Source organism: Balaenoptera borealis (assembly GCF_965194805.1).
Source record: "Balaenoptera borealis genome assembly, chromosome: 5".
Classification (NCBI taxonomy): Eukaryota; Metazoa; Chordata; class Mammalia; order Artiodactyla; family Balaenopteridae; genus Balaenoptera; species Balaenoptera borealis.
In genome coordinates this window covers 67,708,051-67,722,287 of record NC_138862.1, presented here as the reverse complement: position 1 = coordinate 67,722,287, position 14,237 = coordinate 67,708,051, and the positions used below count along the sequence as shown (strand labels likewise).

The window sequence follows — 14,237 nt, the reverse complement described above, 5'->3', positions numbered from 1 at the left end:
GTTAGAAAAAGGTGACTTCTAAAAAAGACTAAAGGGCCTATCATATATTTTTTTAAATATTTATTTATTTATTTATTTAGCTGTGCCGGGTCTTAGTTGTGGCACGTGGGATCTTCATTGCCACATGTGGGATCTTCTTTGCAGCATGCGAGATCTTTTAGTTGAGGCATGCAGGCTGTTAGTTGTGGCATGCGGGATCTAGTTCCCTGACCAGGGATCGAACCCAGGCCCCCTACATTGGTAGCACAGAGTCTTAACCACTGGACCACCAGGGAAGTCCCAGGGGATATCATATTTTAAAAGTTAACAATCATTAGAGGCTTAACACATTACCAGAGGAGTATGAGATAAATTTGGTAATTGAGGATGCCATAAAAAAGGGGTAGGTTAGAGACCTCTGAGAGGTTGGGAGAGAAAATTATGAAACCAAAAGTAAGGAACAAGTTTTTCTAAAACAAAAATGATCTACAGGAAGTCAAGCATGCATAGCACATAGATAAGGACATACCTGGAGTGGCCCTAGAAGAGTGAGATGCCGAGCACTTAGCTGAAGCCCTGGTAAGGTAGAGAGCCAGAAGCATGATCATGACAAAACTAAGTTGGGCCTACTTGGCTGATAAGTATATTTTTCAAACGTCTTGACTAAAAACAAGTGAGTAAGATACCCCAGAATAGCAACCCAAGGGCTCCAAATTACATTTAAGAGAGTCATGTAATATATTCTTCTTAAAAAATACTTGTATTCTTACTTAGAATAGAAAACATTTAAAAATACAATATGTTATTGTACTCTGAGTTTCTGAAGGAGGAGGACTGGATTAGAAATTTTTTATTGCTCCTAGCACCTGAAGTATCAAGCTCTTCACAGATACTCAATGAATGTTGAATGTGAACAATATGAACATTTTTACCATAAATAACAAGTTAAATAAGCCTTTCACAATCCCTGTACCTGCCTTCTATACTTTGAACAAGTTTTTTTTTTTTGTTTTTTTTTTTAAAGGCAAGTAGCTGAGTCATTGACTTTTTTTTTTAATTTAAATCTTTTTTTTTAATTTTTATTTATTTATTTATGGCTGTGTTGGGTCTTCGTTTCTGTGTGAGGGCTTTCTCTAGTTGTGGCAAGCGGGGGCCACTCTTCATCGCGGTGCGCGGGCCTCATTATCGCGGCCTCTCTTGTTGCAGAGCACAGGCTCCAGACGCGCAGGCTCAGTAATTGTGGCTCACGGGCCCAGTAGCTCCGCGGCATGTGGGATCCTCCCAGACCAGGGCTCGAACTTGTGTCCCCTGCATTGGCAGGCAGACTCCCAACCACTGTGCCACCAGGGAAGCCCCGAACAAGTTTTTTTTTAATTAAACTTTTTCCTCGTTAAATTGAGCACCATTCTTATTTTAAACTTCAATTTCTGCCCTCTTATTTCATATTCCAAGAAAGGGGTGTTAAACTATTAAGGTACCAGGAAACTCCGAAGCATATAAACTCTCTTTGCCTCTGAATAACTATGGAACACATCCTACCACCTCCAGGATTACTGCTATAACCCAACTTCAGAACCCAATCATCAGCTCACCTAGATTACTGTTATCCTCCTCCCTACTCTCCTTCTAGTTTTATTTCCCATCTGCTAACAGGCAAATCTGATCATGCCTGATTATGAATACCAGGAAAGGAAAGTAATCAGTAATGGAATGGAAGAGTACAATAGTACTCCCAAAGTAACATGAGGGAAAACAAAGAAAAAGAAAAGAAAGAAGAGACGCTTGACGAAACTAATAAAGAACAAAAAAAAGAAAACAAATTAAAATAACTAATACACATACTATAAGATGATAGAAATAAAAATCAAGTATCAAAACTTTGAACTAAATGTGGATAGAATTCTCCTAATAAAAATAGAAAGTGTTGGGGCTTCCCTGGTGGTGCAGTGGTTGAGAGTCTGCCTGCCAATGCAGGGGACACGGGTTCAAGCCCTGGTCTGGGAAGATCCCGCATGCCGCGGAGCAGCTGGGCCCGTAAGCCACAATTGCTGAGCCTGTGCGTCTGGAGCCTGTGCTCCGCAACAAGAGAGGCCACGACAGTGAGAGGCCCGCGCACCGCGATGAAGAGTGGCCCCCACTTGCCGCAACTGGAGAGAGCCCTCGCACAGAAACGAAGACCCAACACAGCCATGAATAAATTAAAAAAAAAAAATAGAAAGTGTCAAAATGGGTTTAAAAATGAAACAGAATATTCTGTTAACAAAAGATATACTTAAAATGTAAGCTAAATAAAAGTAAGAGACACTAAGATTCCATGAACATGCAAACAAAAAGAAAGCAAAGTTGGCAATATTAATATTAAACAAGGTGGTATTTAAGCTTAAAATCACAGAAACAGGGTAAAAAAGGTTTATTATACAATGATAAAAATATAACTCATTTAGAAGTATAACTGTAATAGGACATTAAAATAGGAGTCAAGTCCTAAAATAAGCTGAAGTCCCAAGAATGTGGTAGGCTATTTTCCCATGTAAGCTAAGTAAACTCAATGGAAAGAATCAGACTAGGTTCATCTTGGAAGGGACTTTGACCAACAGGGTCATCTAGAGTGGCATAGTAGTCATCAGACATATGGAACTCTCACAGGTCCAGGGTTTGTGGGCTAAAGTTGTTGAGCAACCACTAGAGATGCACTCATTGCATAATAGGAAGTGTAGCTGGAAGTTTCCTGTGGGCTATTTCATCAAAGCCCACAAAAGTATCCCACAAGATAGCACTAAAAATATGCCAAACTGGACAACACCAATGACAAATCATAACAGTCAAGTAAATCTTTTCCTTTCAATATTCAACATTTTGAAATTTTATAGCACTCAACCATAGAGAATTGTTTACAAAAAAGAGAGATTTGTAAATGCCCAATATTAACCCCCTTAACAGTCTTCATTTTTATTAGTTTCTTCTATTTGATACTACCAAAGAACACCTAGAGGAATGAGAATTAGAAAATCTACCCTATCGAAGAACCACCAGAACCTGAAGGTACTCTTAAAAGTATAATAGGGGCTTCCCTGGTGGCGCAGTGGTTGGGAGTCCGCCTGCCAATGCAGGGGACATGGGTTCGAGCCCTGGTCCAGGAGGATCCCACATGCCGCGGAGCAACTAAGCCCGTGTGCCACAACTACTGAGCCTGCGCTCTAGAGCCTGTGAGCCACAACTACTGAGCCCACGTGCCACAACTACCGAAGCCCACGTGCCTAGAGCCCGTACTCTGCAACAAGAGAAGCCACAGCAATGAGAAGCCCGCGCATCGCAACAAAGAGTAGCCCCCGCTCGCCGCAACTAGAGAATGCCCGCGCGCAGCAACAAAGACACACACAACACAGCCAAAAATAAAAATAAAATTAAAAAAAAAAGTGTAATAAAAAGTCTATTTTATGGAATGCCTCCAAGCTTCTAGGCATTTTCACCAAGATGATGAAGGCAAGTTGATAAAGAAAATAGGAGAATCTAAATGCCTCAAACTAATAATCATTACATTTCCACAAAATACCCACAAAATTAAGAACTGTGAAGAAACGTAAACCTCCTACTTATTTGAAGAAGTTCTTTAATGAAGGGGGAAAAAACCCACAAAATTTGAGAATATAATTTCTATTCTTATTCACAATTGTTCAAGGATTGTAGGCCCAGCAGAAAAAAAAAATTGCTCTTAGCAAGTGGTAATTTTAACAATTCTCTTCCATTCCAGCTATCTGAAAGATTCACAGGATAAAATTCAAATTCTTTTGCATTACACATTAGGCCTTTCTTTATCTGATTCCTAAATACCATCTCCGACTATGTCTCCATATGCACCCTTTCTTACCTAGCCATAGTGGCTTATATATAGTTCTTCAAATGTAACACACTCTTGTTGCTTTGTCTTAGCCCACATCTTTCTTTTCTCTAAGAGGTTCTTCCCGCTTTCCTTCACCTGGGTAATTTCAACTCATCTTCAAGACAGCATATCCTGATGTCTCCTCTCCCTCCCCAGGCTGAATCGTCTCTCTTTTGTACTCCCATAATATTCTGTGTATACCTTTATGATAGTCCTTACATTACTAAATTTTAATCAATTATCTCCTATCTTCCTCATTAAATGATAATATTTTTTAGGACACCTACCACGTCCAGTCTACCTCTGTCTTCTTTTTTTATTTTTATTTTTGGTCACGCCACGTGGCATGCTGGATCTTAGTTCCCCCAACAGGGATCGAACCCGTGTCCCCTGCAGTGGAAATGTGGAGTCTTAACCACTGGACCAGGGAAGTCCCTACCTCTGCATTCTTAACAGCTACCTAGCAAAGGACTTACCACACAGAAAGTATATGCATATATGGTCTGTCTGTCCATCCGTCTCCCTTTCTCATGCACACATATACACACAAAAATATTGAGGCATAGTCATTTTGGACATATCTCTGGTGGGCTGAGGTGGGGAGGGAACTACTTTTTCCCAAATGATTTCTCTGCTATTTCATAAATTTACAATTTGAAGCTTGAAATTTTCGTCCTATAGTTGTCATTCCTTCAAGAAGTATTTTCAACTGAGACCAAAATCGAACACATGGTAGATGGTAACTCTTGATTAAAGCAGGATTATGTGTGAATGAAAAAGGTTTATTAATAAATGTAAGAATCCCCATCTGCTTGGAGTAGAAAGAGAATGCAAAGGATGAGGATGGGAGGATTGCAATTTGAGAAAATAATATGCTACGTGGCAAAGAAGAACTCAACTAAAGTTCTGCAAACCAATCATCACTGATCAATAATCCTATAATCTGAGACCAGGATAATAGGTGGTGCCTGTTATCCACCTGAGGTTTTTCAATAACTTTTAAGATTAAGTGAATGATTTGGGCTTTTCTTTAATAAACCTCATAAAGCAAAAAAAGCCTTAGATTATTGGGTACTTAATATCCAAACTATTTTAGAGACACCAGAATCTGAACACTTTTTAATAACAGAGTAATACAAAGGCTTACTTATCTACAATGTCTCAGACTGAGTTGATTTTTCATTTTCTTCAATTTCTAAGGGAGCAAATGAGAAATATACAATAAAATGCACCCACAAATTTCATTAACATTAGGGAAACCTTCAGAGGCAGCAACTCATATAGTCTGACATAAAGGTGGGGTCTCAATATATAGTGTTGACAGACAAAAAGAAACAGATGGAAGGCTAAATAGAGGATAGAGAGCTTGCTTGCTATACCTCTAACCATGGCAAGCCATCTCATAAATGTATACAAGAGAATGTGGATGAACTAGCACAAAACCATTCCTATTACAAAAGTTAAAAAAATGTAAAAAAATCGCAGAAAGTCCAGTGTTTTCTATGTTAGAGTATAAAGTTAGTCTTGGTTTTCTTTGAGAATAGATCAAGTCAGTATAAAAGGAAAAAGAAACAAGTTGAATGCTAAGAAATTTCTAACTCAAGGACTGAGAAAACTAGAGCATACAACAAAGAACTTGCATATTTATGTAAACAGTATTTGATAGTGTTACTTTGATATATCTGAAAATTTTTGAAATGGGCAAAATTTTGGTAAAGGCCTCCCTGACCTAGTCTCTTTCTTTTCCAATCCATTCCCTAAGTCATTGTTAAAATCACTCCCAAAGCACAAATCTAATCATGTTAGCTCTCTGCTTAAAAACCTCTAATGGTTCTCTAATACCTATGGCATAATCTCCAAATTCTACATTACAACATAAAAGATTCTTTATAATCTGGTCCCAATCTACCTTTCCAGTCTCTACTCCTATCAATCATTTTTCATTATTCTGTAATTTACTACATTCATTCATTTATTCCACTTGTCCTTTCTCCATTTGGAGCCTTTCACATACTGTTCTTTTTGCCTAGAATATTCTACTCCTCTTATAACGGATGAAATTCCACTTGTCCTTTAAGTCTCAGCCCACATAGCATATGCTTTGTGAAGCCTTTCAAGATTCCACCAGGCAGAGTATCTAATTCCACTTATGTGCTTAAACAGAATTTTGTCTCTGTTCTAATCTATAGCACTAGATAGATGTTTATGTGTCTGTTTGCTGTAACAGATTAGGACTAGATGTCAGGGCATATGTTATTATTCCTAGTTTGGAGAACAAAATTTGGCTCATAATAGTGATTTAATAAATATCTGTTTAGACCTCCAATTGTTTCAAATCATTTAATATGATAGTTCTTGAAACTTACAAAGTAAATTTTAAGAGTTTAAGATTGTTTTCCTTAAGATAGTTTAAAATATGATTTTTTTGCTTTGCTGTATTTATTAATTTCTTTAACTGACTACCACTACATGAATTGTACAATTATTTTCATTTAAATTTAGTGGAAATCCTGTAAAAACACCCATTTAGTTTAAATATATGGAAATACTCACTTCTATATTTGGTAGAGTAATTGTCACCTGTTCACCTTTGCCGACTTCAAGCTCTCCTTCACAAGAAGTGTCAATAGAAGCAGGTTTGAAGTCATCTAAAAATAGATATAGATACTGGTTTTTATAAGATGGAAGAATACCTGAATACCTGGACATCAAAAATATGAGCATGTTTCAGAGTGATAAATCATTTTTCAACAGCCAGTAATTAAAATGGCTTAGAAGAGTCTTAATATTGCAAACAAACAAAATACAATCCAGATTATTTGTGTATGTATAATTCTGAGAAAAAAAGAAATAGCTACACTCTAAAACAGTATTCCTCACTTCATGATCCCTTGGGATCCTGTTTAGATCAAGATGAACTAGACTAAGATGTTCCACTGCTAAAAGCGAAATAATGTCAGTATCTTGACAATTTGCTAAAAACCAGTATCAGTAGAACATCTTCAATTTTCAGGTTTTTTTCTCCCCTAAATTTTTCTTAAACCATCTTGGGCTCCTACTACCACTTGTCTGCTGTCCTAGAAGAATACAAAATGAACGAAAACACAGCAAACACACATTCATGGGGAAAATTTAAAGAAAGCTTATTCAGTTTAACAGCTTGAGTTTTTCATGGATACATACACCACTAAAAGATGTGTAAATTTAACCAAATCTGCCACGTCAGAAGAAATTAAAATAAGTTTTCATTTTGAATTAGATCATAATTCAAATGATGTCATTAAAATATATCACCTAGAGAAAACACAGGGTGCTAAGATATTTCACAAACTGAGCAAGCTTAAAAACCTCTAAGATATGAAAGTCACTTAAAAATAATTCACATCAATATACATCAATGACTAATAAGAACCTGCTGTATAAAAAAATAAATAAAATAAAATTCAAAAATTAAAAAAATATATATATATCAATGACTGATAATAATTCTGATACAGAATTCCTTTGCTGTTGCCAGGTTATCTTCTGAATTTTTTTAAATAGAGGCTGGTAATCCAGATTTTTGTATAAAAGATCTTGATTTTTAGGTATTTACAACCAAATCATGTTAAAACAACAACTGTGTGGGTCAAAAAAAGCATCTCTAAAGTCAAATCAGCTGATAGGGTAAATCTATAACCTCTGTTTTAGTGTTTAAAAACAGATTCTTTTTCTTTATAATATATCATTACTTTTGATCTTCACAACAACTCTCTGAATTGAATATTCTCACCCATATTTTACTGATGGTGAACTCCTCTAAAGTAATGAAGCCAGTAAAAGATAAGCCAGGAACTCAAGCCACACACTCTACCCATTCCATATTATATAGCCTCTTTGCCTTAGATCCACAGTTCCGAACTTTTGTGTATATGCGTGTGTCTGGAGGGGTGGTGTTAGGAGATGAGGGATAGTCATAAGCCCCTATCGGAATCTGATGAAAATTATAGACCAGCTACAGATCCTCTCTGCATAAAAATGCATATATGGGGACTTCCCTGGTGGTGCAGTGGTTAAGAATCCGCCTGCCAATGCAGGGGACACGGGTTCGAGCCCTGGTCCAGGAAGATTCCACATGCCGTGGAGCAACTAAGCCCTTGCACCACAACTACTGAGCCTGCGCTCTAGAGCCCATGAGCCACAACTACTGAGCCCGTGTGCCACAACTACTGAAGCCCGTGCACCTAGAGCCCATACTTCAGAACAAGGGAAGCAAAGCCACCGCAATGAGAAGCCCACGCACTGCAACAAAGAGTAGCCCCCGCTCGATGCAACTAGAGAAAAGCCCACATGCAGCAACAAAGACCCAATGCAGCCAAAAATACAAAAATTAATTAACTAATTTTTAAAAAAGTAATACATGCTTAAAAAATGCATATATGAACATACATATCAAATACTATATAATTTCTAGGGATTCACAAGCCCTTGAAGCCTATGCATAAATCCCTATAGTATACGAGATACCAATAACAGATAGAAATGTACTCAAAATATCTGTAGCTTTGCTTAATAAGCTGGAATTTATAACCAGTAAGTCCATCAAAACTATTCTGAACCTATTTATATTTCTAATTATTATTGTTAGAATAAATTCCACATTTTATTACTTGTTATATTAAGTAGCGTTGTCTTTTATTTCCTTCATACAAGAAATTTCTTTTTAAGTATACAAATTTTGAGATTCAAGGGGTTAAACATAGCTCTAGAACTACAGAATTTGTTGAATAATCTCATGTTCATGCTTTCCATATGTTTTCTAATGTCAAATGTATTCTCTTCTAAGTTGGAATGATTCCAGACTAGTTTATTTCTTTCGGTTCTTCTTGGTTTGGAAGCCTCACCACTAATTTTATCATTTATTTATTTTCTCTGGATTTCCTTCATCTATGTTATTTTCTTCAGGTTTACAATACAATTACTTATATTACATAAAGAGTGGAAAAACATTTCCTGCTTTATTCTCAACACTTTTCCTATCATTGTTGATCACTTCTCTGACTATTTTGGCTGTAGCATCACACAATGTCAATATCTTCACAAGAGTCCACAATTAGTAACATAAATTTATTTCCTGGAATCTAAACTAATTCAACTAACTCCAAAACCCATACCCTTTCCAGTATACCACACTAAGCAGAGAACATTAATTGTAAATATAATTTTAATCCTATTTTTCATTAGTGTACTTTCTAATGTTTGCTCATACCAAAGCTTAACAACCAGTTTTTTGGGAGTGGCTCCACTTGGTGCCTCAGACAATCTTCCTGTAGTCACCGTCCATGAGCTCATCATTTCATGACAGGAAAAAATGGTGCCATTTACAAACTTAGGAATTTCAATCTTTATTCCCTTATCTGGTTATAAATTGTAAAACTAGTACTAGCTCAAATCCAAAATTAATTCTAATGGGTTCTATTGCTCAAACTCTTCTACCCAGTGAAGCATCTGCTGTTAAGCATTAAGTTTATCATTTACAGAACATCCCACATCTTCCCTACCACATGCCAGACTATGTTTTTGATAGGTTTTACTGCCAAGCCCTGATAAATGCTTTTTGAAAGTCTAGGTTAAGTACATTTATTGGCACTCTGCATACACACATGAATATAACCCTTCAATAATAATGGTGACTACTATTTTTTCTCTACCGTGCACCAGAAACTGTGCTAGGTTGTTTATACTATCTTATTTAATCCTGAAACTCTGAAATGTAGATATTATAATTACCATTTTACATTTAAGAAAACTGAGACTGAAAGCTTCGAGAATATTCCTAAAGTTACATTACATATATAGGTGGTGGAGGTCAGAATTCACATCCAGGTTTTTCCAAAACCTCAGTGTATTGAACAGGCATAATTACCCAAGTACATAAAGATAGAATATTACTTTCTCCCAGGTAACATTGATTTGTTTGTTATAAATTAGGTCCACCCTGAAGGGGATTAAGAGGTACAAGCCTCCAGTTACATAAGAAACAAGTCATGGGGATATAATATACAGCATAAGGAACATGGTCAATAATATTGTAATAACTTTGTATGGGGACAGATGGTTACTAGACTTCTCTTGATCATTTCATAATGTATGCAAATGTCAAATCATTATGTAGGAAACCTGAAACTCACATAATATTGTATGCCAACTATGTTTCAATAAAAAAATTTTTAATAAATAAATAAATGTCATGCTAAAATATATTTGAACCATCCTTACAAATTATCACGATACTTTCAATATATATCTTTACAGCCTTACCTGTTAAAAAAAGAAGATTTAGAAAGATATTTACATTTAGTGAATGAATGAAAGCTTCAAGCATTACGTAAAACTGATATTGAAAATATTGTATTTTTCACATACCTATCAATTTAAGGGCAGTTTATAATTTTAATAAAAAATGATAGAATGGCTGAATTTATTGCTTCATTCTATAGATAAGATGAGCTCAGCAACTTAAAGTGAATTGTCTATTTTACATAGTTAATAAAAAGTTGAAATTAATGTATTATCTGTGTGTATTTCTGTTCTACTTCATTACAGAGCTTAAACATGAGTATATTTTTCTGAAAATAGAAACAAAGTTCTCCTTCAGTTCCCTGAGGAAAAAACATATCTTTATATGTAGTAGTGATAATTAAAAATACTAAACATTTTTGGTTTCCAGAAAGAAAAATGTACAATTAAAAAAATAAATAAATAAAACATATCCACCTGCCTGTATGAAAGTCTATAGTTTCCATCCCTCACTCTGAGTCCTTAAGGATGAGAATCATATGGGAAATGAACCTATCCTCAAGGATAATGATTGGTTTTCTTTTAATAAATTTAGAAAGGTTCTGTCTGCTTCAACAAGAATAAAACTAAGGGCAGAAAACCTTTCTGATGCCTTCCACAGGACTACAGGTGTATTCAAACATTTGGGTTTCTTGTGGTTATTATTATTGTTGTTTTGTTTATTTTCATTCTTGTAACAGGATCATCTGATACTCTGATTCTGAAGACACGATTCCAGCATTTTGAGAACTTTTATAAATAAAAGGCTTTGAGCACCTGCAAAGTGCTTTTCGAAGGCTATTTCTTATTCACTTAATTTGGGGCTTATGCCCTTAAAAAGAGACTATATACCCAAGTTACACGGAAATAGATTCTTGAGCAAATTCGTGTAATCTCAAACCTTATCATTAAAAAAATTGATACTAAGATTACTGTACACCTGAGAAAGAAGAGGAAAGGAGAGGGAAGTTATTATTTGAGAGAAAGGCATGGAGAAACCAGATAAGAACTATATCATACTTCTGGAAAATGGGACTGAAGAAGGAGAGAAACTGCACAGCCAGCACTAGCTGTTTCAAGGTCTTGGACCACAAAGTATGGTAAAGAAGGGACAGTGTTGAAGATCTGTTTGCAAATATCGCCCCCATTTATTCTATCAACCGGATATTAATTTTGCTTAATAAAATCCTTTCATAAAATGTAAATATATCCTTGGAGAGTTAAACCTATTGGTTCTTCATACCTTTACTGTGAGTTACTGTAATTAGATTGTGTACAACTTAAGTAAACTTTTGGAGAATGTGAGTTTTAACTGAAGCATGGCACACTTCAGAGTAAAAACCATAAAGATCTCTGAACAGTCTAAGGACAGAATGACTGAGAAGGGTGGAATGATGAGACACTAAGGAAGGGCAGGGCTAGAAAGAGGAAGTGAAAAAATACTTACTTTACAGTTTGGCCACAGAAAAATAAGAGGTTATGATTCAGTGATCTCAAAGTTTCCTTCCCACTCTATAATTCTATGAGAGCTATTATGCAAAACATGAATGTTTTACATACCAAATCATAATATACTATATTTTCCTTCCTGGAATCTACACCATCCAACTATTAAAGCAAAAGAGTTCCATTTTCTACCTCAACAACATAGAAGAGAAAAATGTATCAAAACTAGTTCCAGAGGACAAAGGGAAACCAAAAGGAGAAATCACAGGGGTTAAGTATCTTTCTAATAAATTCATAACACACCCTTCAGTACAGTGATAATCAGTATTTGATAAGTGACTGAATGAAATCAGGGGTCCAAAAGAGATACAGATTATTAGAATGGCCCAGAATCTTTCTCCAGGAACACATTAAATAAGAACCCTCATCAGTCAGACACCAAAAGTGAAGAAAGGAGAGAATGTTTTCCTACCAACCTAAAGGCATTTTCCCTTCCCATTTCCCTTTGCCCCCTTCCATTTGTCACCTTATTACAGCTGTTCCTTGAATAACACGCACGGGTCTGCACCGCACGGGTCCACTTACATGAGGATTTTTTCCAATAAATAGAGTATCTGTATTTTCATCTTACAGATCCTTAAATTAACGAAGTGTGGGGAAAAGTTTGTGTTCCATTAGAGATTACAATACGTGGAATCAAAAAAACTATAGTTTGAGTCCTGATTCTACCCAAACGGTTTCAGCTTCGGGACCTTGGGTGAGTCATGTATCGATTCCTTCGTTTTTGAGGCCGAGATAGGAGTCCGTGGATTTTCCACTGCGCGGGGTCGACGTCCCTAACCCCTGCGTTGTTCAAGGGTCAACTGTACTTTCCTTTCCACCTCTGCATGATCCGCCAGTCACGTCTGACTCCACCCATAGTCACCCCTGTAGACCTCCTCCACAAAGCGTCCCTTTCTACCTGCTGGTCTTACCTAAATCTCTCTGCTCAGAATTACCCACACCTGCTCGACCAGGCTGCTTCCACCGGCCCCCTAGCACTCCGGACAGGGCAGCGGGTCGCGCTGGGCACCCCATTCTCCCATAGAATAAGGGGTTGGGGGGGGTCTGTGCGAACACGACTTGGAGAGAGTTGTGCTTCCGCACCCCCATACCCAGAGCTCCCCCCCTTTCCCCGGGGGTCGTCCTCACTCACAGCGCACAGTGTGGAAGGCGCAGCGCGGCTGCTTCTCAAAACTCTCCCCTAACTTGAGAACCCGCTCGCGACTGTCAATATGCGAAGGTCCCGCGGTTCCATTCATCATTCTCCTCCGGCTCCGACTCTGCCTCGGCCACCGGCGCTCACTACCCTCTGCCAACTCAGCCTGAAGAAGAGGTGCTTGGCCACCGCGGGCGCAGCCACCATAGACTCCGCCCCGCGGCCGACGAGCGCAGTCCCACCGGGCCTCTCGCGTGCTGATTGGTTTCCTGGAGAGGGGCGCCCCGCCCCTTGGCCCCGAGGCTCCTGGTCCTGCAGCGGGGCTCCATTTCCCACGTTGCGACGCACGCAGACTCTGGCACGCCGCATTTCTGAGGTGAGCGGTGGGAGCGGGGTTATTCGGCGGAGCAACGCGAGGCAGGAAGGAGGTAGCCGATCTGACGGAGCGGCTGGGGAAGGAGGGCGCCCCGGGATACCGGGAAGCCCGGACCGCAGGCTTCTGGACCAAGCGACCCGTCTTGTAGGAGCTCTTAAAGGGAGAATCGGCCTTTTCCACGCCTTTTCTGTGGAGATCTGGTTTGGAAACTGAGGCGGGGGAGGGGCGGAGCCTGGTCACTAGGCCTGGTGTCTTGTCCAAGGCCTGGTAGCACGAAAGCCGGCTCTAGAATCCGGAGTAGAGACGCCCGTGGCCTCAGAGACGCGGTCGGTGGCCCTGACTGGAGGCGACGCCGTTACCTCAGCAATCGTTTTTTGACCTTATGTTCCAGAGGAAGTTCCTGGTGGTATAAGGATTGGGATAGAGGGAGGGGGGGAAGTGGGGCGGGTAAAAAAGTTTCAAAGTTTGGAACTGCAGATATTTAGGATTATTGCAGCTGGATTGCATTGGGTTACCTTCTTTATCTTCTTCACAGTGATCTGTGGCGGCGGTAACGGCACGGCCCCGAAGACGGAATTCCCAAAAGATCAAGGCCAGACCTTGTGCTCTGGCAGCAGGGTAATAGCATAAATAATTGAAAAATAATTGTCTTTTTTCTTCTTTTTTCCTGTCAAAAGTTCGTGAGTTTAAGGGTAAAGATGAGAGAAGTGCTGTATTAGAAGAGAAGCCTCCAAGAGAAGGTTTACAAATGGTTGCCATAACAGTGGTGGTTTTTCAGGGTAATTACGTAATCAGAAAACTTTCTCACTTAACTGCTACCTTCGCCAGGTTTGTAATTTATTGTTCCAGGCAGGTAGATGCCTGTGTCTCTCTCAGCCTATCTGCTTGTCCAAATTCTACTCTTTTAAGGTGTACTAAGACTGTTCCCTGTGGTAGTTAAGCACTTGGGTTCTAAAGCCAGAATCTTTGGGTTTGAACCCCAGCTTCATACTCTATACAATATGACTTTGTGCAAACCAAAGTTAAGGATGCTCATCATT

General features: G+C 38.4%; 2 protein-coding genes across 14 annotated transcripts in view; one reads left to right on the top strand and one right to left on the bottom strand.

Moving 5' to 3' along the window:
• Positions 1–13,027, bottom strand: part of EAF2 (ELL associated factor 2) — a 51,098-nt gene extending 38,071 nt beyond the window's left edge. For 2 of the 4 annotated variants that reach the window (XM_082394993.1, XM_082394995.1), the window contains exon 1: positions 12,819–12,955. Coding sequence is in view for 1 of the 4 variants with exons in the window: in XM_082394992.1 (XP_082251118.1) it covers positions 6,413–6,507; positions 12,819–12,927 (204 nt within the window). In the remaining 3 variants the exon portion in view is untranslated. Of the gene's footprint in view, positions 1–6,412; positions 6,508–12,818 lie in introns of those variants that run through there. The other 2 variants (XM_082394992.1, XM_082394994.1) reach the window with 2 other exon arrangements.
• Positions 13,028–13,088: 61 nt separating this feature from the next.
• IQCB1 (IQ motif containing B1) overlaps positions 13,089–14,237 on the top strand; it is a 47,957-nt gene continuing 46,808 nt past the window's right edge. For 4 of the 10 annotated variants that reach the window (XM_082394926.1, XM_082394917.1, XM_082394923.1 and 1 more), the window contains exons 1-2: positions 13,091–13,197; positions 13,733–13,815. The gene's annotated coding sequence lies outside the window, so the exon portion shown is untranslated. Of the gene's footprint in view, positions 13,604–13,732; positions 13,816–13,861; positions 13,977–14,237 lie in introns of those variants that run through there. The other 6 variants (XM_082394918.1, XM_082394924.1, XM_082394920.1 and 3 more) reach the window with 6 other exon arrangements.